This window comes from Falco naumanni, chromosome Z, assembly GCF_017639655.2.
Source record: "Falco naumanni isolate bFalNau1 chromosome Z, bFalNau1.pat, whole genome shotgun sequence".
Taxonomy (NCBI): Eukaryota; Metazoa; Chordata; class Aves; order Falconiformes; family Falconidae; genus Falco; species Falco naumanni.
The window spans coordinates 25,523,359-25,549,799 of record NC_054080.1 but is presented as its reverse complement, the minus strand read 5'-3'; the positions used below and the strand labels follow the sequence as shown (position 1 = coordinate 25,549,799).

Genomic DNA, 26,441 nt, shown 5'->3' with positions numbered 1-26,441 from the left:
AAAAGCATCCTGCCTGTGGAGGGAAAACATGTTTTTATCTCTTGTGATTTTGTGAAGGGTGGCTGACTCCATAAATCTCTTAGATGTGGAGGAAAAAAAACCCAGTATTCAGCAAACTTTGAAACAGTTAAATGTCTGTTTTTCTTCTGTATATTCAAGATGAAGTCAATACGTGATGACCTACTTACTAGCCATGTTCAGTATCAATAGGGAATAGAACAAAGCCCTTTTTTTCCAAAGAGTCAGATGCTAAGTGTTTGTGGGATCAATGTGAGCGGTTCATTTTCTTGTTTTACAAATGAGTTTTTCAGAATCTAAGAGGACTTTTTTGGTAGACTCAGATTGGGAAGTTGTGATTCTCCTTCAGGCAGCTGTGTCTGTGCACACATGTATATACTAGTTGCTGTAGGTACTTATGTGCTAACAGAATATATAAGAAAAGATACATTATTTTTTTAAAAAAAGTATCCTGCAGCATTTCTACTGTTAGGGCTTTTCTCCTGTTTTTTTCCCCTTCACACTTTGTGTCCATGGTTAGACTTCCTTTACTGGTGATGGTCTCTGACTTGTATAGCTGTAGCTGCTGCTACTAGCTTCAAGAAACTTTATGACAGGTCCTTTTTGAATCTGTCAGGATTACCCGTTACCTCTACTTCTCAGAGAAGAACACACATCTGAGTTACCTAAATGCTTGGCCTTCAAGCCTAAGGAAAAGATACTGATATCTTTCCACATTTTTGTGGACGAGGTTAGGGTGTTCCACTGCCCAAAAGGAGAGAGACTACCCATGTAGAGTATCCTGCAGTATCTATACATCTTCAAGTATTCCCTCTCAAAAGGGCAGAGGATCCTCATTCAAGCATAAGTGTCCTTACTTTTAATACTTCCCCTGGTTTTGTATGCCTGATAACAGGGAGAGACAAATATGTAGGCACCACTACCTGGAGCGTGCTCACAATATTCAGAAATCGGCTGTCTTTGAAATGTCTGTTCTTTCCTCGGTGCTATGCATTTTCCTCAAGTATCGTATCCATCATCTAAAACGGTCCCACATATTGATGGGGCTGGTTTTGGAGACAGAAGTGTTGAAATGACAACCATCTCTTTTCTGCCACATAATTCTTCAAACAGTTCTCAAGAACTCATAGTGTTTGTTTTTTAGTTTTTTTTAAATCACAACCCCCTGCCCCAGCCCAGTCTGATCTCAAACTGTGTCAAATGAAGGGAAATCTGCTATTGAGAAGCAACTGTTCTTGAAGACTTTTGTCTTGAGTTCTTTTTTAAAATCTCAGGCATATCAAGAGCAATTCAGCATTGTAAAACTTGTTTCTGAGCACAGCTTATTTGACTTCCACACCAACAGTGTGCTGCACTGCCAGAAATTTCTAGGCCACAGTAAGATGGTTAGTAGTGCTTCACTTGACTAAACAGGGAAGGCTTATTGCCCATGCTTCATGCCTTCAGGCTGCAATATGCCATGCCAGCTTCTATGCCAGCCAGCAAACCTTTAAGTGAGGTATCTCTCCTGTTAACTCTGCCTCTTGGCACTTTGGCACCTGATTCGATGACAAGTATTTTAAGATATCCTGGGGAGTTATGGGATATTATTTTGCTCCACATGTTCTCCCTTAAATGTCTAGCTTGCTTTTTTTTTTATTTTTTTATTTCCTTCAAAGGGAAGTTGTCATATTTCTCTTGAATATGAGTACTGAAAAATGGTTTCTGGACCCTTTGACCCATAGTTCTGTTATCCTGTTTTTGAAAATACTGCTTTCCAAGCTCAAAAAAACCTGCCACAGCAGGCTGCTGAACCTTGTACAATGGAACTCCTTTCCAGTGGAGCAGAGGGGAACAGATTTTACAGTCACTATCCATTGTAGCTATTTAGGAAGTGGAGTCTTGAGACTACCACTGGATATGAGACCCAAGTATTTTTATTCCTATTTTAAGGTCTGAGTAATCACTGAATCCTTCATGCTAGAAGGTCATTTAGTCTAGGCTCCCACTCAAACCAGAGTAAATACTGAACTCAGACTGGGGCTTTGTACAGTCAGTTTTGCAAATATATCTCTATCATTGTTCCTTCCAACTAGAAAGTGGTTTGTGTCTCAGTAGTAAGAGGCCTATTTCTGCCTCTTGGTCAGACTTCCACATCGAAAGTATCTTTGTATTTCAGATCCAGGACCAAGATTATTTCACAGGCCTCTGTGCATCTCACCAAGGATCTTTACAAAGATGGTAGAATAACTGCATATTCAGTGTGTGAAGATGTTTTCCTGCTTAAAAGCCTGATTCACCAAATTGTTTTCAGCGTGGCAGACCTGGTCAGTTATCTCTTTATAGGTTCTGAACTCCGTATGTCTCCAGCTAACAATTAAGAAATCACATTCTAGCATCAGTTCTTTTCTAGGCATGAAAAATTAATTAGGAGACTTCCCTGTTCTTATAGTACCATATTTTTTCTTCATTTTTCCTGTTTGCCCAACAGTCAGGAAGCAATAGGCATCCGTGTGAACTTGAATGTACATCATATCTCCACTCTTTGTATCAGAAAACTTGTCTAACCCCCAAAATCACATGATACCATGTGCCTTTGTAACTCCCCTTCCCCATTTGTATATTCTCCCTGTGCTGTGTCTGAATTAGAGGCTTGCAAACTGGTTTTGATGCATTTCTCTCAATGCATGTGCTAATGGAATCACAAATTGTGATTTTAAAAAATTCTGTTGTTTCAGACAATATCTGCAAAATAATGTGTAATTCCTTTTCTTCAGTATCACCTCGTCTTTCCATGCAGTTCAGAGCAATGAGTATGGTTGCTTCTTATCTTCAGCTGGGGAGCTGATGTGGCAACATGTCCACCTTGGAGAATCTGGTGTGTGAATTTGGTATTTGTGACAATATCCCAGAATCAGGGAGCTGTTAAATGCATCTCATTTTGGCTTTCTACCATTATGGGAATAATGTATTTTGGTAGCTGTTGTCAATGTCACCATCATGTTTTATACTAACAAGCTCAATGTAACAAAGTTCCTTCAAGTATTTTTTTTTTTTTTTTTACTTTTTGTTCTAAAAAAAAAAATAAAAAGTTCAGGTAATTTTTTTTAGTAATTGCACAGCCTTTTGCATTGCTTTGTCCCTCATCTAGTGTCTCTGCTTTGGTAGTTTGGTCCTGGATAGCTCCAGTGAGAGCCCTAATGAAAAATGCCCTTAAAAAACAACAGAAATAAGGTCATGAAATAGGTGTTACTTTGCTAACAGAACGTATTTGGCAGGCTGCTGTTCATGTAAGTAGTATTCTTCCAGGTAATAATTGGTGAGGGTATTTGCTCTGGTAATCATCTGAGGCCTGTTGACTTCAGATTTCTCAGATCATTTTCTGAGAGTTCCTTTAGCTGCTGTTTCAGTCCTTCATTGCTAACCTGAGGATCTTCACATTGTGCTATCTTGTAGCTATGATTTTGAAGAAGAATGAATTATTCTACCTTCCTGTCAGTAATCCAGTTCCTCCATGGGATTTTAACCTAAACATATACTTCTAGGAGCATGTAGTCCAGTTGAATGAGTTTGTCTTCGCTGCCGATGTCCAATAGATAAGCAGATAGATAGCAATCTCTTCTGTCAGAAGAAAGGGGAAGATTCAGTGTACATTTATGCATCTTTGACGTTTTTCATGGAAATAAGAGAACCCAAAAGTCGGCTCAAATTCTAACCTAAGATCTGGCCTTCAAATTTCCTTTATCCCATGATATTAATTCACCTGGCTTCATGTCCTCCTAGTACAATACTACTGCTATATTTCTGTTAGCAAATGGATTTTGCATAATAGGTAATACGTGTTTCTCTTACTGACAAGATGAGACATCTTGGAAGTATCCCAGTATCCCATCATTTTTTCATGTCAACAAGTCAGGAAGTCCAAAAGACTCTTTCCTCATTTGGGTTTTTGTACTGGTTAACTGAATACAACATTGCTGTAAGATGATCAGTAGAAAAATCCCCCTTTCCCTAAAACAACCCATCTTACAAAGTGTAAGCAACTATGGTTCCTCGTCCTGTACAAAGTATTCCTGCAGTTGATAGCTACAGAGTTGCCTCTTGGAGCTCTGGCAAAGCTTTTATTAAACAGCATTGTGCCTGAAGCTTTAAGAGTAAATATGTGAATAGAAAGGCAGGCTTTTAGTGTTTAAAAGTCTCCTTCAGTTTCTTCTTTTATGCAATACTTCTTGAAATCTTCTTTGTGAATATATGTATAGTTATATGTTCAAAGAAGTTTGGATGATACATGCCTGTACTTGTTCCTTTCTGCCATGTTTTGTCTTTATGTATCTAATCTTGATTTCATCTCTTCCACAAGATAAATTTGATCTTTGGTTTTCTTCCTTGAGAAAAGAGCATGCTCTCTCTCCTTATGACATTGGTACATACAGGAGGACAGCCACCCTCTAAGAGCTTTCTGCTTAGATCACTCTGAATAGCGTGTTTTTCAGGCATTTTGTTGGGGGGGGGGGGGTGGTGGTGTTAAATGAAGTCTTTATTTATTGCTGTTGCCCTATAGTAGTAGTTGCATGTTTAATATTTAACCTGTTTTTACCCTTGCAACCATCCATGTATTTCTATATAGTGTATACAGGTCAGTTTGGCATCAACTCTTGTAAAAAAGAAGGCATCAATCATTTGCTTAGTCAAAACCTGGAAGGACTGTGACTACATGGAAAAATATTTTTTTTTCATCTTTTTGGATATGAGAAAATTTCTGCTAGTCTTTGATAAGTATCATTAAGAACCCAGTGTGCCTCTGGAGATTTCTTAATGGTTGCCAATTCTACTCTGCATTCCAGGGGCTCCCCTGGCAACTGTAGCTGCTTTTGGTGAAGAAAAACTTCCTCTTTAACTTCAGAAGGATATGCTAGACTGGTCCAGAAGACAGTGTAGGGGCAGCTTTCCTCATGCAGTATGTACCACTGATATAGTAAACTGAGCAAACAGTCTGCCACAGATTATGAAACTACAGAATTTGATTACAGGTTAGCAAGTGTAATTTCACATGCAAAAGAGCTCAGTCCAGATGTTTGCAATATTTAATACATTGCTGTGTTTGTCTGTAGGCCTTGTGTCCATTAATCCCCATAAAATACCTGTGAGAGATGTAATGAGGTTTTTGTTAATTTCAGCTAAAGGAAAAGTGGTGCTGGGAAGAGAAACTGCTGAATTTCAGATTAGGAGTAATTTTTTTAATTCCCAGCTTTTAGACTAGACTTACATATAGAACAGTTTAAAAAAATCAAAGACTTTATTAAATACTTTGATTTATTGACACTACTTTTATGCAAAACCTTCAAAATAATTATTCTGACTTTCTCTTTTCCTTTTTTAGCCTTATATTTTTACAGATCCACCTACCGTAAGAGTTGCTCATGGAAGGATTTTCTCAGAAGTTGTATGTTTTTTCCACCATGTGACACATACCATGCGACTCTATAAAGTGCAGGGTAAGAGTTAGGAAATTCTGTCTCTCTCAGCAGTTATTTTTTGTTACTAGAGTCTTGGATCCTATCTGTCTTTCTAATGTTTAAATGCACATCTGAACCAGTGCAGGATTTGTTAGACCGAAGCCTTTATGAAGCCGTGGGTCCAGAGCACCATGATCCCTTTCTGAGCATCATGCTAGTCATTAAGCAGGCATGCTTAAATTCAACAGGTTTGTTGGAGATACGTCTCAGTATTAGGAAATTTTATGGTATAAATTACCTACAAGGGAGTCCCAAACTTTACTGGGTCATCTCAATGTTGTAAGTAGCTGTAAATGGTGAAAATGAGGGGGAAAAAATTTAGAAATGTATTGGAGATTATGTAAAAACATAGTTTCTTTCATAGCTTTAAACTTACTGATGGAGGTACAGTAACTTCTTTAAAGTCGCCAAGAATGTAAAGTTCTTTTTTAGTGGCATTAATAGTGAGGTCTAGTTTACTCCACAACTGTGGGCATGCTTTAGTTATCTGTGAGCTTTGTCTTTATGTTCTTTATTTGCTTGGAAGAGATTTTGACAGAATTGGCTGGCTGTTGAGAGGCACCAGCACTGAACACAGTCTTTATTGTCTCTTAGGACATAACAACAGTTTTGCTTGTTTTTCCTTCAGTAAAGCTTCCATTTTTTGTTTCTCTACTGTTCAACTCCCAATTTGCAAGAAAATTCTTGGAAAACAGTAACTTTGGAAACTCTTTGCCCTTCCAAACTTGATGATTAAATTGGCCAGTAAAAAATGTAAAAGAGGGAGGAAATTGTGGTGCAATTGTATAAACTTACTTTCTTCTAGAAACTTGACTTAAAATACGTAAGTGTATCTCTTTGTAGTTGAAGTAGGAAACATACATTTTTCAGTTGTTCTTTTTGTATTTACTCTATGTTGTGGTTTAACCCCAGCCAGCAGGTAAGCCCTACACAGCCACTCCCTCCCTCCCTCCCTCCCCCTGTATTGAGATGGGGGAGGGGATTGGAAGGATAGAAGTGAGAAAACTCGTGGGTTTAAACAGACAGTAATAGGTAAAGCAAAAGCCGCACATGCAAGCAAAGCAAAAGCCGCGCACACAAGCAAAGCAGAACAGGGAATTAATTCACCACTCCCCACGGTCAGGCAGGTGCTCAGCCATCCCCAGGACAGCCGGGCTCCATCACGCGTAACGGTTACTTGGGAAGACAAATGCCATAATGCCACATGTCCCCCCCTTCCTCCTTCTTCCCCCAGTTTATATACTCGGCACGGCACCCCATGGTGTGGAATATCCCTTCGGGCAGCCCAGGCCAGCTGTCCCGGCTGTGTCCCCTCCCCATTTCTTCTGCCCCTACAGCCCTCTCGCTGGCAGGGCCCAGGAAACCAAAAAGTCCTTGACTGAGTATAATTGTTAAATAACAACAACATGCAACAAATAGCAACAGCTAACAACATCAGTGTGCTGTCAACATTGTTCACACACCAAATCCAAAACATCGTACTGCACTAGCTACTAAGAAGAAAATTAGCTCTGTCCCAGCTGGAACCAGGATACTCTTGTGAGATTTTTTTGAAATACAGAAGCATTGCCTAATACATGCGACACTTGAAGGAACTTAAACATGTTTTGTATTAGCATTACTTTTACTATAGGTGTCAAAATTGTCTGCGTGGTTTTTAAAATATTATAATTTTCTTTCTAAACACCTTCAAAATCAAATAATGGAGCTGTAAGTACTTTCAAAGTCTCCCTTGCTCTTGTCCTTATTCCTTTTAGGTTTCAAAAATAGTATTGTGAGCAATATGTACTTTATTTTATCAGTTGCACAGAACTGATCTTTTTTAAATTTTTTTTTAGTCGTAATGTATTTCTCTTTAGAACTAAAATTCAGATGCCTCATTTTTTATGACATACATACTTTGAACTTGATTGAGTTCACCCATATGACGTATACAGATCAGAGTTCAGTTGCCAGCTCGTCTCATGCAGTAATTGTAGATCAAACTCTAGATCACATTCCTTTTAAGTACAAACCAAAATGTTATGTAGTAATTTTTTGTGACGATCCTGAGGAAACATGTTTATTTCAATATTAATTTTTGGGGGGTTTATGTGATCAATCAGTAAAATGTGCTTAGATGAAAAAAGTTATCTTGAGGTCAAGATGTACTAGATTGTCAAAAATGTGAAAAGAAAGTTACTTTTCTGCATGGGTTTCAGTAAATTGATCTTCGTAGCAAGGAGGGAACTTACATATGAAGACTGTGTATTGTATTGAAAGGGAGGGAAAAAGCCTGAAGGGTGTCTTTTGGTTAGGGTGGGGTTGTTTTTTTTTCTTTAAAATACATTTATTTGTAATACTCCCTTTTCTTTAATTAGTTACCAGAAGTATTATACTTCCATTTCACAGTTCTCAGAAAATGGGTTGTCAGTGAAAATCGCTTGCCAGTTTCTAGCACATACATTTATCTTTCTTTTACAGTGCACTATTGTTGTGTTAAGAGTCTGACAAGTGGCCAGAACAGGGATGGAGACTGCATCCCTTGGGCTGAGTCATGAGGTTCAGAAAAGACCCCCTTGCTTTCTAAACTCCTTCTCGGAGAGGAGTCTAGGTGCAGCTGGATCCAGTCCTGGTCTCAGACTTGGTCAACAGATTTGTCTAAAGGATTGTATGTACAGCCACTTACCAGAATTAACATTTGCCTGCCAGTCCAGTCAAGGGCTTCCACTGAAACAGTTTCACAAAGTTGAAAAAAATAAATGATTTATTAAGGTGGCAGATATAATGAGTTTGGAATTGGCATTGGTAAAAAAAAAAACTTACTGCAAAAATCAAGTTCAAGTTAAGAGGATGTTGACCTGGGTAATATCCCACATAGTCGGAGGTGCAAATCTTACCAAAGAGGTGTCCCTGCTTGGGAAGGAGAGAAGTCCGGCCCCATTGACCTGTCCCAGTACTTAGAGTTCTCATCCTTGGGGAAGGTGTTGGGGAAGATTGTAAAATGCCAGATTTTATGCTTGTGGTAAAGTGGCACTATAGTAAATTATTGTGTGCCAGCTGGCTCTTAACAGGGTGTCAGTTTGGAAGGTTAGTTGGACCCAATGGTTCAGCATGGAGCAGGGAGGGTTCAGTACAGATACGGATTTATGGTTACATGTACCAGAGATGTCTTGGCCTTCGCTGGAGCAACAGCAGGCTGTGAGATCCCCGCCTCACCCTGAGCGTCAGTCAGTTATTCAGTCAGGATGGGGCCAGGGGGAACACACTGCCACAACTACCTAGTTTTTTCTCTCTTTTTTTTTTTTTTTTTTTTCCTTTTTGCTAACTTTTATTTCATCACACTGTTTCAGTACTTAGACCATTACCTATCCAGTCATCATGGTGAAGTCCTGTACCATGCTCCCAGCTTTTACAAGGAAAAAATATGCAATTATTTAATATATTTTCTGTTCACTTTTATGGTGTGTTTTTTATTTTATTTTTTTCATATGAAATGGCCTTTTTCAAAGTTTAAAAATTGATGACTTTGCGTCGTCGTTTTGCTAGGTCTTCATCCTGGGTGTTGTAAGGGTAGTTATTTATATAGCATTACTTCATTTAAAAGAAGGTATCTTGAACTTGTACAACATACGTATAGTAACAAAGAGTGTGGAGAGAAATAAATATGTCTATATATATAAATATATTTCATTTTTGACTAAAGACCTGATATTCCTGTTGTAACCTGCCTGCTTGCCAGGGGGTGGAAAGCCTGATCATGTGGCTAATCCAGCTGTTGGACAATGCTTCTGAGGCCTACAGCTTTTTCAGCAGTTTTGGTAAAACACTGCTTTTTCCACTTTTGACTTCAGAATTCTGTTGATTTTGAGCAGATAATACTCTGGCTTGACAGCTCTGTTCAGTAACAGACAAATGAGTGATTTTTAACTTTTTCTGCTTCCTTTATCATGTGATTTTGGTATCAGCATGATTTTGTTAATTTTTTTATCAGAAGCTTCTTATGTTTCATTGTCTTTGTATTTTTGTATTAACTCACATTATGTAGTAGAAAATAGCTGGGTGTCTTGCATGGTCTGGTCATTTTAAAATTGAAGACTAAAATATTGTATTGTTCAGTGACCTCATACTTTACTAGTCCTACTTTAAAAGAGTTGGAAAATCTATGACTAGAAGTGTCAAAAGTGGAGCAATCCACTTTTTTAGGACTAAGTCTGGAAACATAGAAGTAATTACCTGAACATTTTGTTGTTGTTGTTTAGCACTGTTATATAGTAGCTGTTGGTAAATTTAAAGTTTTAACAGTTGCTGGTACTGCTGCAGGTGGCATTCAGATTTTAAAAAAGATGAGGAAACAAATACAGAGCCTGATATCGTCCTCATTCAGGTGACAAAGTCACAGCCTGACTGCATTTTACATACTAAACAATAGCATAAATATTGAAGCAGGTGGACACTTTCAGCATTCCATTGTGTAAATGTTTAGAGTGTTTGTTTTAGAATTTGACTAAGACCTTCTTAAGGGAACTATTCCAACATACTCTCAAAGAGAACTGCTAAAAATATTTGAATACTACACGTGTAAAATGAAAAACAGTTCCGCTAACCTCAATCCATGTGCTTAGGAATCTAAGAATTTTATTTGAAGGTGTTTTGTCCTACTGCAAAAGATTCTGCAGTTCAGGAGCCCAAACCAATGAGCATGCCTCTGGGTCTTACTAGTTGACATACAGTGAACTGTTGGGGACAAAAATAAATAACACTTAGTATCTAAGATTCTTGACTACTGTCTTCAAGTTTTAAAGGACTGAGTAGTTTAATCAGTTCTTGGCTTTCTACTGTCTTCTGTTCATAGTCTGTCAGACAAGCACAATGTAATTTTGTCTCACTACAAAGAGATATTTCCTATCTCTGTTCTGCTTGGTGGAATTATTTTCACAATTGTTAATCCCATTAGACTACAGAAAGAGTAGAAGTGGTGATGCTGAGTGATGGTGTGATTCCAGTCCAAACTGTGTCTAGAGCTGTTTGAAAAGGTCATGTTATCAAAGGTATTTAATTTTCAATACAACACACTGTAGAAAGAATTACACTGAATATCTGTCTGCATTTTCAGGTACTTAATCATTCTTTTAATAAATAGGCATCTTTTTTCCTTTCAACAAAAACTTCTGTCCTGTTTGTGGTCATATCAGTGTGCAGTTTCTTAATTCACTGTCCTTAAGGTAGATACTCCCTGTTTTGGTTAAAAAAGCTGACTGGTCTCCTGCTTAGTGGAACAATTGTTGTCAAGAAGCTGGTAATTTCCATCTTTGTCTGTGAATGGCAATAGCTGCATTAAGAGTCAGTGGGAGAAGTAAATGCCTGGGTCTCGCTCCCAGCATATTAGCTGCTGCTAAAGACAACACGTAACAGTTGTGTACTGTTTCCTGCTGATTTACCAGAACCCACATTTGTTACCATGAATTGATTGTGTTCTGCGTCACTGGAAGGTTTCAGACTGTCTATTCAATGAGCTATATCATATGGTATGTAACTGAACTGGCTTCAGATACCTGGTTAGATATAACAGAAAAGGAAAACTAGCAGGGGAAAAATAGATCATGGTGTTCTGGGACCATAGTCATTCTTATATATGTGGCAATCACTTTTAAAAATCGAGAAAATTTAAATGCATCTTTTTCATGTAGGTTTGGAAGGCCAGTCTGTTGAAGTTTCCAATATCGTGGATATTAGAGGAGAATATAATCGCGAGCTTGCAATGAGAATTTCATCTGACATAAACAGTCAAAATAGATTCTATACTGATCTTAATGGATATCAGGTAATTATTGTCCATTAATTACATAGGGTCTCAGTTTTTTACTATCTTAATACTTCCAATTGTAAGGAGTTTGCATCATACTAATCAAACTCATGTTAAACTCCACTAATTATTTAAAAGTAGAAAAGCTTTATAAATGTACCTATTACAAAATTTGATTTAGACCAGATGAAGTAGCAACTGTTTCCTTTCAAGGAGTTTAAATATTCCTTTATATCCTTTTTAACATAAGTGTAATACAGCAAGTTATGACAAGCCACTGTGTAGTTGCTTGTATATTTGCATGCCTTCTTTCCCCCCTGCTTTGTCTAATTAGAGCCCTTTGGGCAGCACAACACTTGATGTCCATAAGGTCCAGCAACTCAGACCTAGAGAACAACTGCTTGCTGCTGTGGTGGAAATAAGTGATGTATATTTCAAGTGTAATAACTTGCTCTCTTGGTAATGCATCTGATGAAAAATAGTCCCAACTATTTTCTTTACTTGGACTCTGCAGCACATATGAAAGAAAGAAGATTTTTCTCTTCTTTGCATTCCTTCCTTGCTAGAAATAGTTTTGCAAATACATTGAAAACCCTACCTGCTGACTAAAAAAATGTTTTTCCAGTTAGTGTGTTGTACTGCATTTTGCTGGAGACAGTAAAGTGATTACTTAAACATGAAAATAATTTTAATGCTACTACTAATTTGTCAGGTAAAATTCAAGAATTCCACTAGCACTTTAATAAGCTTCCTTTATAAATCAACAACTTTCTGCTACTTCACGGCTTGCTTTCTAGGGGAGAAAAAAATTTCTGTTATTCTATAACTGTGATTATTCTTTTTTTTGTAGGTTCCCTTGATGAATCTTTCAGGTTTTTTTAAAATATCCTTTGATCTAAAAGTACATTGAAGTTATCATTTCCAAAGTGGTAATTTTAGCCACAGAACTCCAAAAAGCTAAATAATACAGTCGATTGAATGCTTTGGTGCCGCTTGTGCTTCTAAAGCACATGGGATAAATGTCTGAAAAGGTCTTTGAAATTTAAATGTATAGAACGAATGTATTTTATTGAAGTTTGCGTTCATACTGCAGATCCAGCCCAGACTGACGATGAGCAAATTGCCTCTTCAAGCAAATATCTATCCAATGACCACAATGGCTTATATCCAAGATGTTGGCGTTCGTTTGACACTTCATTCAGCTCAGTCTCTAGGTGTTGCAAGTTTGAAAAATGGTAAGCATAAGATGTTAGATATTATAAAGGCCTACCTTTCACTGCTGTCTGAAATAGTTCATTCAGAGATTACCATACTTACTAGCGTTTGAAGAAAGGAAACAGGTTTCTCCAACTCTGACAAATTTTAGAATGTATCCATAAGGGAGGATGTAGGGGTTGTTCCCACATGAGATCCTGTCATCTTCAATGGAAGATCTGTCTCAAACTAAAGCCAGAAGAAGGAGATTACAAAAAAGACTAAAGGAGCAATAAATTGTCAGAACCAGGTACTTTTCACCCAACAACTCTGATGGAACTGAAGGATGAAACAGCAAAACTGAGCTTTTTTTCTCTTTTGTACTGTTCTGGTAGCAGAGAGCTTAAGATGCATAATGTGATGCTGATCTGTTTGGGTTTTTATTCATTTGTTTGCTTTAGGGTTGAAAGCACTAGTCTTAAGGTATACACAGTATAGCCTAAATCCCTGTCAAGGAAAACAGTAGAAGCTTTTTTGAAGACTAGAATTAGTGAAATAAAGGATAAAAATAACCCTAGGTATAAATCAACATACTTCTTCTGAAGGAAAATCATACCTCACAGATTTAATGGGAGTACTTTCAAAGAGCTTATGAATAAGTTGACAAGAAAAATCAATTCATATTAAGAACTGGAAGAGAGGTGCAGTATTGCCCTCACAGCAGGGAAGGCTATGATGAACGGCCTGGAAGGCTGAAAACAGGTCAGGTGTTCAGTCTATACTGCTACCAGTATATACCAGAATGCCAGAGGAGGCATTCAAATAAAGCTAGCAAGTGGTGGGCAAAATAAGGTATATAATCCATAATTTAAGATATATAATTCCTTGCTGTAATATATTGTGAGTTAATTTACACTGTTTCAAAAAACAATGGAGTGAATACTTAGAAGAGAAAAAGCCCATCAGAAATTACGCCAAAACCTACTTCCCAGTTTCTTTTCAGAAAAATGTCTTATTAATGTCTATTCTGACAAAAGGTGAATACAGTACTAGATCGATGGAAGTATTAGCAAACCTAATTAATTTTAGGGTGAAGAGTTAACACTGATCTGTAGGCCAATGCTTTAATAAAACGATAGTAGAAAATACAGCCTTTTGTTCCAAGACCACCTGATACAAGATCCAAAACACTTTTTTTCATGCCTTCCATTGCTAGAAACTAAATTACCTTTGGCCTGATGATGTTGTACCATCAAATGTTTGTAGGCACTCATAACATAGGTAGTGGAGACTAAATTAGTGTGCAGAGGCTCCGTTACCTTGTAATAGTGTCTGTTTTCACTCTTTAACAATCCTAGTCTCTGCATCACAGAGCAATGCAACATGTAAGTCCACAGAGACCTGCACTGTCTGTCTTCAAGTTCGGAAAGTTAAGGCTAGCACTGTTTGCCATATTGCAGTTCAGTATCAGGGAGAAACTGGCTTTTTGTGAGCATTGGTTTCATACCAGTCAGAGGACATTAGAGGCTTTTCCCCTACTCCAGTTAAATAAAAGAGCAAAAGATGTATCCCATATCTGGTCATAGCAATAATTTCTTAACTATATCATTCTTTGGCAAGCTCTATTATGTCACACAAGGTTAAGCGATAGAAACATCACATATTTACTCTGTATGCCCATTAAACAAAAGGACAATTAATTCATCTGACTTGTTACCATTAGATAGTACTTCACAAAGCAACTGTGTTTACTACCTTTGTCCTAAGGCTATGTTGGACTCCTTAAGAGAGAACAAAAATGAAGCTGAAGGTTCTGTGGCTGCTGAAAGTCATATGCTTCATGACACTTCTTTTGAAGGCTCTTCAGGTTCTCAAAGAGATCCTGTAAGAAAATCCAAAACATTACAGATTAGGCAAGTGCCTTCAGTAGCTGTGTATCTGTGTGTCTAAAGGCATAAGCCACCATCTGAGATTTGTATGAACAGCCGATTGTTTCTCACTTCCCATTCTTGGATTAGAGACTGGTTCCTTACTATGGAGCAGTTAACTCTCATGCTGTGAGATGATCTCAGCAGTATGGAGAGTATTTCTTGCTGTATTGTCATCAGCCTTCAACATCAGCTTCTAAGAGACTTGATTAAAATCTGTAAAGTACATATGACACAACTGTATTCCTACTTCCCATCTCTTCCCATTTGTGGGTTTGGATGCATAATCATTTTTTAATGTTAGATGCTGAACATCTTCCACCTGGTAAATTCCATCTTGTTCTGCTCCAGTTTATGACTTAGTGGATTATCCTCCATGCCTCAGGGAAGACCTCCAGATAGATGGGATGCACCACTGTCATTTAGAGGTGGATTTCCCTGCCGTCTAATGTGTCATTAGTGGGGTAGATGGGGATCACTTATGTCCTGAAGCCTCATGCAATACACTTTTATCATTTGTAACCCAGAAATTTCCCTAAAGCTTTTAAATCTTTGACCCGCTTTTGAAATGGTTTTTATCACTGACTTTAGCAGCACTGATTATTTTTTTTGTATTTGCTGTTCGCAATCACCTTAAGAATCATAAAGCTTTGCTTTGTTGGCCTTCACTATCATAGTTTCTTTAAGAAAGTTGGAAAGATAGGTAGTTTTAGATCTAGAGCTTCTAACTTTTTTTTGAAAACTATGACAAAATTTTATTATAGGTTTGTGGTGGTTCTAGCTTTTTTCAGAGACATCGTATCTGTCTGTCAGGCCAGGTTCATACAGTGTTCGTACACTGTTCATACAAAGACCATCAGTTTGAGGCACAGTCCTGGCCTTATACCTTACTTCAAAATGGTAATTTGTTTCTTACTCATTGCCAACTGACTTTTGTCCTGGATACAAAACATCTGTTTTTACTTGAGAGAAGGAAAGAAAAAGTATTCAGGAAAATCAGATGTGTATTTGTAGAAGAATGAAGAAGTATAAGAGAGACTGTCTTACTATGCAGTCATTCCTACTAGTTTAAATTGTGCATTTCTTGCTTAGGAAACAAGTACTTCAGTCTTCCAGTTTTATTTAGGAAGCAAGTATGCTTGTTTGAAGATTCCGTGTGCAAAAACCATAACAGCCTTAATTACATATCTGAACTGGTTTCCCTCTGGAGGTATAATCCTGAAAAGATATGCATTTCATCTTCCGTAAGGCTATTTATGATTTAAACATCATGCTAAAAGAGCTATTCTGAATGGCAGTGCTACAGTTCAGTATAAACTCACAACTTTCTACTCAGTATTTGTCTAATGCAAAGTTCTTTCCTACTCCCACAAGTGAAAATATCGTTACAGGGAGGAGTGATTGTGAGGTTTTATATACTCATATTGCCTACCTGTTTCTCCTTCTGCCTCCAACTGTGAAACAGAAAAAGGAAAAAGAGAGGTGCCTCTTTTATGGAGTGTAAGATGAAGAAAATTTCCTTAACAGAAGGTCTCTCTATACAGCTGCAACTACTCAGGGTGATTCTTCTCTTTGATCACTTGATGTGCCCAGCATCCTTGTTAAAAATAATAGTTAACAGTAATAACTTTTCATGTTAAACTTCTATTAAATTCCTTGTTAAAAATAATAGTTAACAGTAATAACTTCGTGTTAAACTTCTATTTAGACTCCTATGTCAAAAATTTGTAGGACCTTCTGCTGAAAGACTTGTGAAAATTTTTTGAAAGGTTTTAAACAGATGAAGCCCAACTGTTTTCATATTCAGTCCTAACAGTATTGATCTGCTAATACTCCTCCATACTCAAGAGAAAAATGGTGATTCTTTATAGTTATATTTCAGTATTTTTCGTAAGCTTAATAGAAGCTTTACATATTCTTGTTACTACTGTAATTCTTCTACTGATCTTTCAGGTCAGTTGGAAGTGATCATGGATCGTCGTCTTATGCAGGATGACAACCGTGGCCTTGGACAAGGTGTCCAAGATAACAAGATTACAGCTAATGTCTTCCGACTTCTGCTAGAAAGAAGACATGGAACAGATGTGGTAGGATTCAATGTCTGGATTTTTCTGGCTAATCAAGATACAAATATTTATTTCTGTTGCAGCAGCAGTGAACTCAGTAAAGAAATTATTCCATGAGCAGTAGAACTAAGGAAACAATAGTTTCCAAGGGAGTTTTGTCAACTTGCTTGCATATTCTTACTGGAAAGACTTAATCTTTCACTATTCCTCACACAAATACCTGCAGTGTCTGCTTTCTCACTCACACTTCAACACATGCACTGTTGTGGCAGTTGTCTTTTTTCTTTTAATTTTATTTTTCTTTTTTTTATGGAGGAAGCTTTGAAAAATGCTAATTAGCAAGTCTCCTGCTTCTTAACAAAATTAGCTGAATCTGGAAAAAGGTTCACAAATTATTTTGGATGAATAGATGGAAAGAGAAAACATAAATTTCATTTTCTTAGGAAATAAGATTTAAGTGGAAATATTTAGATGCCAGACATGTAAACCTTATCGCTTCATTATGGTTCCGGGAAAGTTGAGACCCATTTTTTTTGTAAGGGTGGGTTTTTTACCTGCACAGATCAGCTCAGTTTGCCTTTTTCTTTAGTCTTTTGAATAACTCTTCAGTTTTCTTTCAGTTCTTTGCATTTGATCTCTTTGCTTTTTTTCCCTATCGTTTGGAGGGACAAAATAAGTAGTATATCTTCATACTGAGGCAGTAGAATCATGATTACAGCACTGAGTATATTTTAAAAACATCACATAGATAAAGATGAGATGTTGTATACTGAGCTGCTAATGAATATGCAGATAAATTGGAATTAACTCTGGTTTGTAATGGATATCATTAACCACTGTGAGAGGATGATAGTATCAGGCTTAAAGCTAATTTCCACCACTTAATGATTGACAGTGTTTTTTTCAGGTTGTACATGTTATTATGATTTTCTAGTTCATCATGTATAACACAGGCAGAATATTAACTACATTTATCACTGTGGTGTGCAAATACCAGAGCTAACTTAGAAGAAGCTAACTTGAGTTTTGTAGCAGTCTAGCTTTGATAACATTGAGCATCACCCAGCTTAATCTGCCTTTGTAAGAAGAAACCTGCAGAGATCTATACTGTCATAGAAAACTACTTTAGTACCCAGGGTAGTTTGTGTGTTATTAAATTAGAATGTGAAGCTGGTAAGTCAGAATTATTGGACATGGAAATCTGTATTTACATTAGCAAATAATTTGAAAGAACAGGAGCAGATCAAATCAGTTAGTGCCACGGTGCTTGCATTGACGCTCTGTGCCATTTTGCCGTGTTCCATAGAACCGTAAAATAACTCACAAAGAGGTATCTCTGGAAGACTTCTAGTCCAGTCCCTGCTCAAAGCAGGTCTATTTTTGGATCAGAACAGACTTTAAAAACTGCCCAAAGGATCAGTCATCCATTGACTGTTAATGGAGATGTGAAGGGTTAGAGCGCATTTGGTACATATGTCCAGGGAAGCTTCTTGGTTACTTCCTTCTAAAAGAAAACTATTCTATGCACACTGAGACTCATCTGCAAACTCTCTCAGTGCCTGGTTGAGTTAGCTGTAAGTTTCATTTCAGAATGGCACTGCTGCTTCAAACCAAAACACTCCTTTGGAAAATAGTTTTGAGTTTACCTTAGTTAGAACAAAGGCAGCCTAAATAGCTCTGAGATTATCTGGTTAGTGAAACATTTACATGTGTCTTTGCATACATTCATCAGTTTATTTGGGATACTGGACAGATATCAGCTTAGTAGAATAACAATGTATTTCATTTTTCTTACTGAAATTTTTCTGACATCTTTGAAAGATTCTGTGCAAGTTACTGAGAATCTTTCAAAAGAGAATGGACAGTTACCTGCTACAATCAAAAACATTTAAGGTGTTCTGGGGTACCTGTGTTCCAGCATCTGCCTGCCTTCCGGCTGACCTTTCCTGCTGAGCTTATAATAATTCTAAACAGCTGGAGAGTAAGCCTTTGAGAGCCATTGGTTCCTAGACCAAGGACTGTCCCTCTTGCACGTACTTGAAAAGAGGGGGGATCAAAGCTATGGGAGAGTGGGAACAGCCAAAAAGGTGCTGATACCAACTGATACAGGGTGCACAACCCGCAGGAGCCAAGCAAGATCTTTTAAGGAAACGTTCTCTTTCTGGTGTTACATCTGGAATTCCCTTTTGCTGTTTCAAGAGTGTTCGAGCATTTTGTTTTTCAAAATTTATATGAACATTGCTAACATTTTTGGATTCATATAACTTTCAGATGTGTTAAAGTAAGGAAGGGTAGTAGTCCCCTTTCTGATTTTTTTAAATGTACAAACATTTTTTAGTGCATTATTACTCAGAAGGTAGTTGTTATAATAGTTTAAAAATAGCTCTGTCAGAAAAATTATGAAAAAATTATATGCAGTTTATAAATGTAATTGGCTGCAGGGTGACTCGTACAGTGATCCTAATTTTGTTGTTGTCAAGCCCTATTTTGTTATTGACTTGAGGAACCATCGAACCTACAAGAGGAGAGAGTTTTGATCACTTGGCATCATTGCCAGTACAAGCTTTTTCTAAAGTGTGTTCCAAAATATTTCATTCTGTGTTTTTTCAAAAACAGTTCTGAGGATCAGGGAACAGGATTTTTTCTACTCTTTGGGAAACTTTCCCATAGAAGGCAAGCATACGAAGTGTAGGATGTGCAATTCTTTAAAATTAAAATAGATGTTAATCACTTTTGTGGAGTTAATTTGGTTGTGACAATATCAACCAAAAGTTTATTTTATTTTACATTACTGAAATACTTTTTTCTTCCCCAACCACGCAATTAACAGTATATTTTAATGCAGATTCAAACCACATGAATGTCCTGAAGTGTAAAATTGACCTGTTCAGTGGGTAGATAGAGTTCTTAATAACTGGTAGCATACTCAGGTAGCCTGTATTCTACTAAGTCCTTAATCCTGATGTTACCTGGGTTTGGGCTCATTAATTTAGCTCATCTAGCCAGTAGTAAATACTCAGGCTGATACTGCCTCTGTACAAAAGACTTCAGTTTGTTTTGTTTTGCTGAAGTTTTTAAATGTATTTTATTTCCCCCCTAAGCTGGATACTATAAAAGGTATATTCAGAGTGATGATATTGTTCATTAAGTAAGCTATGTATATGGTAAGAGCTGGGCAAATCTCATTTTACTTTACATTATACTCACCTGATTTCTTGACAACTTACATTCTGCAGACCTACCTCTATTGATGTTGTTACTGTGTTTTGATACAATTTCTTTATACAACTACTTCTCCTCCTAGTAGATGTAACTAATTCTGCTTATATGTTCATTCTGTCTTGCAAGCATTTTTGGGGGTCTGCGTATCTTTTTGACTTCTCTCCTAATACCTATTCTTTTTTCTGAGATCAAGCAAGAACTGAAGGCATTTCCTTTTTAAATTGAAGGGATTATTATTTAGCTGAGAATGAAGCTGAGTATAGTTATACGTACTTGCTTGTCAAAAGAGTAAATGTTTTTTCCTTTTTGAAAATACAGACTCTTTATTTTACATTTATTATAAGTTGTGTTAAAAATAAGCATTGATGCTTTTTTAATGCCCAGGCCTTAGTGTGCTATATTAGTACGAGAATATGAATGAAATAATATTTGTAGGAGATGGTAATAACTTTATTTCATCAATGACATAGCTGGAGAAAAGATGCCATGCCAGGCACACACTTTGTTCTTGAGATTCCTATTTCATAACTTGCCTTGGCTTGCTTAATTTATATAACTGGATTTATAGCCTAGTCTCAAGCAGAGAGCAAGGATTCATTGGCTCAAATAGCTGCTATGGTTTGGTGGAGATTTGTTTAGAAAAACAATGATACAGACAGTTAATAAAATCACAAATATGTGGCAGTCAGGTAATCAAACTCCTCTTCTTCCACCATATACAACTATTCTTTTTTTTTCTTATTAAATCTCTCAGCATTCACTTTCTCTGAAAATATAAGCTTGGTGATACAGCTATGTCTGATTATTGAGTTGCATTTGCCACTTACTTGGTGTGTGTATTTATAATGCACATGTACATTTCACACAGTAGCTGTATTCTGCACTGTGCATTGCTCTGCTATGTGTAACCACACCTTAACAGGCATAATTAACTCTGTTTCAAAAGAGCAAAAACTCACCATTGGTTTAACTATTACCGTTCAGAATCATTTTCAAGCCAGAGTGTGGCAACCTTAGATATCCTAATAGCATTTCTAGTTATGACTACCATAGTGAACTTGCCAAATCTATACAAAATCTTGAACTTTAAAGTTTGGGGGGGTTTATGGTGGCCACAGAAGAAAACATAAATACATTTCCCGCTCTTCCTTTCACACAGAACACAATGCATTTTCTTCAGAGCCTTGCCACATACATTTAGTAAGGGAGGTACACTTATTTGTCATTTCATTTGGAGAGAGATTCAGGTATGTGTTAGCTCTCTACAGCTTTGCTTAAAATGCTACGTTTAAATTATTATTACTGCTACTACTATATAGATGATACTGTATTTCTTTTGCTGGAAGTTTTTGTCTGCTGCTCAAGAACAGCATTTCCATGTCTTATTTACCTACAAATACTATCTCTTTTCAGGTCAGCACTGTCCTTGTTTTTATGCTAGGGCACCTTACAGCTTAATTTCTTTGAAATACTGTTTTTCCTTGACACTGACAAAGGTATGTTGCAGAAAGTTTCTAAATAAAGATGGATTTATCTCTAACCTCCATTCATGTGATACTGCCTAAAGCTGTAGCGACTGAATGTTCTCACCCTACAGCAGGGCAGCAGCCATTGTAGCTGGCTTGTGGTGAAGCAGGCAGTACAGAGGACTGCCTTTCTCTGATTTCTGGTCTTACAGCTATGTCTCTTGTGGGTTTTTTTCATCTATGTAGGTAATCCCTACAGTGAATTACTTTCCTTTGGTTGTTTTTATTTGTCTTCATTTGTGCGTACCTGTCTGCCAGTTCTGTTTAGAAAGAAGGTATTTTATTTCAATGGTATTCAAGCTCGGTGTCTCAACTTTTAGCCAATGTAATTCACCAAAGCAGACGGGTATACCTCTTCAAAGTCTTTTCTCAGCTTCTCTGGGCTAGTGCAGTTTGAGGTCTTAAATTTAAACCTTTCTGTATCACCACTTCTAGGAAGGCCTACTGATTCCTCCTGCAAGCTCTGGTGGTAGGGCAGAATCCTTAAGGAGGGAGGTCTGCAAGTCCAGCTTCTTCTGGAAGTTCTTAAGTACTCACAAGGGATAATCTCCTTGTACGTTGAGCAGCAGACTTCCAATGAAGATAGCCTCTCTGGAGGACAAAACTTAGGAGATACAGTTATGTAGTTTCTGTCTTTATCATCAGTTTGGTGACTGACTTCCTCATCAGAGCAGCATTCCAGAAAATTTCTTATCACTGTGTTCTGCCATCATTGGGAACAGGATAGGCTCTTCCCAGTCAACAGGAAAAACCTAGCGCTGTGTATCTTCCACAGTTTTGGCACGGGTTATTTATTTAGGCATTAAGTCCTTCCTCCTTCCTTCTGCACCGTTATTGAACAATATGTAAGGAGGGGCTATAACTAAAGTATAAAATACTTATATTGTTGAGAAAAGCATGTCATGCTGTCTATCTGCTTTTGTGATCCCTTTCATCCAGCTATACTGATGACTGCATATTTGTCAACCTCAGTGTTGTGCTTTATGGTGGTGTGCTTATGGTTACGGTGACTATACTTTCTTTGCCATCTGCACCCTTCTGTAGACCAGCGAGCAACTGTGCTCCAAATGATCGGTTTACAAAACATGATTGCTATTATGGCATCTGATTAAAGACTAACTAAATTAAACATGATGACCTGACAGTCATGGAAGGAACAGTGATAGGTGGAGGAAGCTAAAGAACGTAACTAGGGAGGAGTGGAGCACACCAAACTGGCTGCTCCTGAGACCATGAAACGAAGAAGGTTAGATTGTTCCTGGTGTGAAACTCAACAAGATAACTCACCAGAAATCACTTTCTGCAGACTATAAGAGCTTTAGTGCCTAAAGGGGTTCAGGACTTAGAGGATTTGGAGGAAGGAGAAAATTTTGGAACCTTTTTTTTTTTTTTTCTCCAGAAGCTTGTTATGAGATGCTCAGTGGAAGGGACATAGGACAGGGAGGAAGGATCGAAGAGGAACAAGTGGGAAAAATGGGGTAAAAGGGGCATAAAATGTCCCACGGACTGGAAATGGGGAAACATAACCCCCATTTTTAAAAAGGGAAATAAGGAAGACCTGGGAAACCACAGATCAGTCAGTCTGACTTCAGTGTCTGGCAAGATCGTGGAGCAGATCCGCCTGGAAACTACACTAAGGCAAACAGAAAATAAGGAGTTGATTGGTGACAGCCAACATGGCTTCACTAAGGTCTAATCATGCCTGACAGATTTGGTGGCTGCCTCATGGCAGCATTGATAGATGAGAGAAGAGTGACTGATGTCATCTGCCTGGACTTATGTAAAGCTTCTAACACTATGACACTGTCCCACACAACATCCTTGTCTCTAAACTGGAGAGACATGGATTTGACAGGTGGACTGCTCAGTGGGTATGGAATTGGCTGGATGGTTGCAGTCAGAGTGGTGAACGGCTCAGGATCCGACTGGAGACTGGTGATGAGTACTGTTCCTCAGAGGTCCACACTTTGACCAGTGCTGTTGAACATCTTTGTAGGCCACACGGACAGTGGGATCAAGTGTACCCTCAGCGAGTTTGCTGACGACACTAAGCTGAGTGCTATGGTCAGTACACTGGAGGGAAGGGATACTGTCCAGAGAGACCTTAAAAGGCTGGAGAAGTGAGCCTGTGTGAATCGCGTGAAGTTCAACAAGGCCAAGTAGAAGGTCCTGCACCTGGGTAGGGGCAACCCTCAGTATCAATACAGGCTGGGCACAGAATGGATTGAGAGCAGCCCTGAGGAGAAGGACTTGGGGGTGTTGGTGGACGAAAAGCTCAACATGGCCCAGCGATGTGCACTGGCAGCCCAGAAAGCCAGCCAAATCCTGAGCTGCATCAAAAGGAGCATGGCCAGCAGGTTGAGGGAGGTGGTTCTGCCCCTTTACTCTGTTCTCCGAGAGCCCACCTGGAGTACTGTGTTCCACTCTGGGACCCCCAATGTAAGAAGAACATGAACCTCTTGGGCTGAGTCCAGAGGAGGGCCACTAAGGTGATCAGAGGGCTGGAGTACCTGTCCTATGAAGACAGGCTGAGAGAGTGTGGGTTGTTTAGCCTGAAGAAGAGAAGGTTCCGAGGAGACCTTACAGCAGGCTGCCAGTACCTAAAGAGGGCTTGTAAGAAATACTGAGACAGAGTTTTCACAAGGGCCTGTAGTGATAGGACAAGGGGGAATGGTTTTAAAGTAAAAGAGGGCAGATTTGGATTAGATATTAGGAGGAATTTTTTTATGGTGAGGGTGGTGAGACACTGGAATAGGTTGCCCAGAGAAGTTGTGGATGTCCCATCCCTGGAAATGTTGAAGGCCAGGTTGGATGGAGCTTTGAGCAACCTGGTCTGGTGCAAGGTGTTCCCTACCCATGGCAGGGGCGTTGGAACTAGGCCTTTCCAACCCAAACCATTCTATGATTCCATGATTATGTGATACAGGGGGTTGATCAAGTCCAGTGCTTGGTCACCACAGGCTATCTTGTATTCTTATTAAATGTTTTCTGTCTGAGCACACAAACTTTTCTGAATCTGTGTGAGTCATTAGCCAACTTCAGGTAAGAGCAGGAACCAAGTAGAATAAGAGGTCTGTGTGTCAGCTGTTGGCGGGATGGAGGGGAGGAGAGAGATCATGGGACTGAGAAACCAGTGCAACTGGTGCCAGTTGCTGGCAAGACCTATGTTTTCTGTGTGTGCATGTAAACTGCTAGCAAACTTCAAGTTGGCACCTGGAAGGGTGTGAGGTCTGAATGGGTGAATGGTTAAAAAGCCTGCAGTCCAGGCCTCGTTGTCAGACAGACTTAAAGTCCACACTGATTTTTGAGGGATCAGTGGTTGTTAAGTGTACTTGTGAATCAAGAAATTGAGCGTCTTTGCCTAGTGAGCTTCAGACCTCATCAGCTGGAGGGCACAATCACACACAGATTGTCTGTTCTTATGTTACACAAATGCTCTGTTTTATGCCGATGTTTCTCTCTGCTCACCTACACGGCTGGTTGTGTGTGTGCATGCTTATGGGGAAGGCATGCACTGCCTTTCTTTTGCCTGGTCTTAGAGGAGCAGAACCACAGCAGGCTTCCATCTATTTGACCTATGATGAGAGGAGTCCTGTCATCTTACAGACTACCAAATTTGCCTATAGCAGATTGGGAAGAACTAATCCTGTGCATCCAGATTTCCCTCAGTTTGGTTACCTGTAGCAGTCCCAGGTTTCCTCACCTGCAGTCTCAGTGCCAGGTGAGAATCCACAGGCTGATCATACATCCATACCTGGAGGACTTTCAGAACTCGTCAGACTTCGATTATTCTTTACAATGCACTACTTCGGATGGATTTAAAATAAGTGCATCTGATTTTCACTTGGTGAGGTAACAGCCAGGCTGTCTTGTGCGTAAAGCCTCCAAATAAGTTAAAACCATTTACTGCTTGATGTCAGTTTCATGAATTTGGCTAGTATCAGTCTCAAATAAAAACTGAATTTCTCTTCCAAGTTGGGAACTTGAGGGCAATGTGTGTACAAGAATGTTGTGCAATTTTCTCGCTCTCTTCCTGTTTACAGACACCTTCTTCCCCAAGTGGGAAGCATATTAAGTATTCAGAATGTTTGCATTCAGGGAAGAATGTTTTCTTTTTAAAATTTTAAAATTTTAAAATGTACTTTTAAAGCTAATGCATTTGTCCTACCTGTCACTTATTTTTGTCATGCATTTTAAAACTGAATATTCACATGGTCAATATGTTGTCTGCCATTTGGTTTTCATCTATAAGCAGGCTGGTACAGTATTACCAAGCCAGTTTCTCCTGTAGAAGCAGCATCTCATCAAACATGCAAGTGGATTGTCAATCTTTGTACAGAAGGGAAAAAGTTTTTTTGTTTGTCTTTCGGAAGCTTTAGATTCTTTGACTGACACATCTTGGTTATTATCAGTAACTAGATTATGACTGAGATATTTAATAATATTGTCTGCCAATGCTTTGGGACTGGAGATGCTCTGAAGAGTCTTTTTACTCCACAGATTAGATTTTCCAATCCAGAAATATTCTTGTTTGAAGAGTATTGCCAGTTGGCTTTCCGAATGTCTTGACAAAGAAAGCTGATAAAAATTGTTTCATCACACCACATGAGAGACAATCAGAGATCTGTGTGTGGTCGCAGGGCCATGATCTCGTTGCAGTTACAGGGACACACTGGGACAGCTCGCACGACTGGAACTCTGCCATGGGTGGCTATGTACCTTTTAGGAGAGACAGGCCAGCGGGGCGAGGTGGTGGAATTGCTCCTCATGTGAGGGAGCAGCTGGAATGTATCGAGCTCTGCCTGGGGGTGGATGCAGAGCGAGTGGAGAGCTTATGGGTAAAGCATTAAGGGGCAGGCCAGCACGGGGGACACCGTTGTGGGTGTTTGCTGCAGGCCACCTGATCAGGGAGAGGAGCTTGATGAGCCCTTCTACAGACAGTTGCAGGTAGCCTCACAGTCGCAGGCCCTGGTTCTCATGGGGGACTTCAGCCACCCCGATACCTGCTGGAAAGACAGCAGAGCTGGGAACACACAGCCCAGGAGGTTCCAGCAGGGCATAACTTTGTGGTGCATGTGGTGGAGAAACCAAGAAGGCAAGGTGTGCTCCTGGACCTCGTAGTCACAAATACAGAAGGACTGGTTGGGGATGTGAAGGCTGGGGGCAGCCTTGGCTGCAGTGACCATGAGTGGGTGGAGTTCAGGATC

At 38.8% G+C, this 26,441-nt stretch overlaps 1 protein-coding gene across 2 annotated transcripts in view; it reads left to right on the top strand.

Annotated features, from left to right (window-relative positions):
* The window catches only part of MAN2A1 (mannosidase alpha class 2A member 1), a 127,779-nt gene that overhangs the window by 85,586 nt on the left and 15,752 nt on the right, over positions 1-26,441 (top strand). For both annotated transcript variants that reach the window (XM_040578908.1, XM_040578909.1), the window contains exons 16-19: positions 5,378-5,492; positions 11,183-11,316; positions 12,392-12,533; positions 16,374-16,507. In XM_040578908.1, coding sequence (XP_040434842.1) covers positions 5,378-5,492; positions 11,183-11,316; positions 12,392-12,533; positions 16,374-16,507 — 525 coding nt within the window. The remainder of the gene's footprint in view (positions 1-5,377; positions 5,493-11,182; positions 11,317-12,391; positions 12,534-16,373; positions 16,508-26,441) is intronic.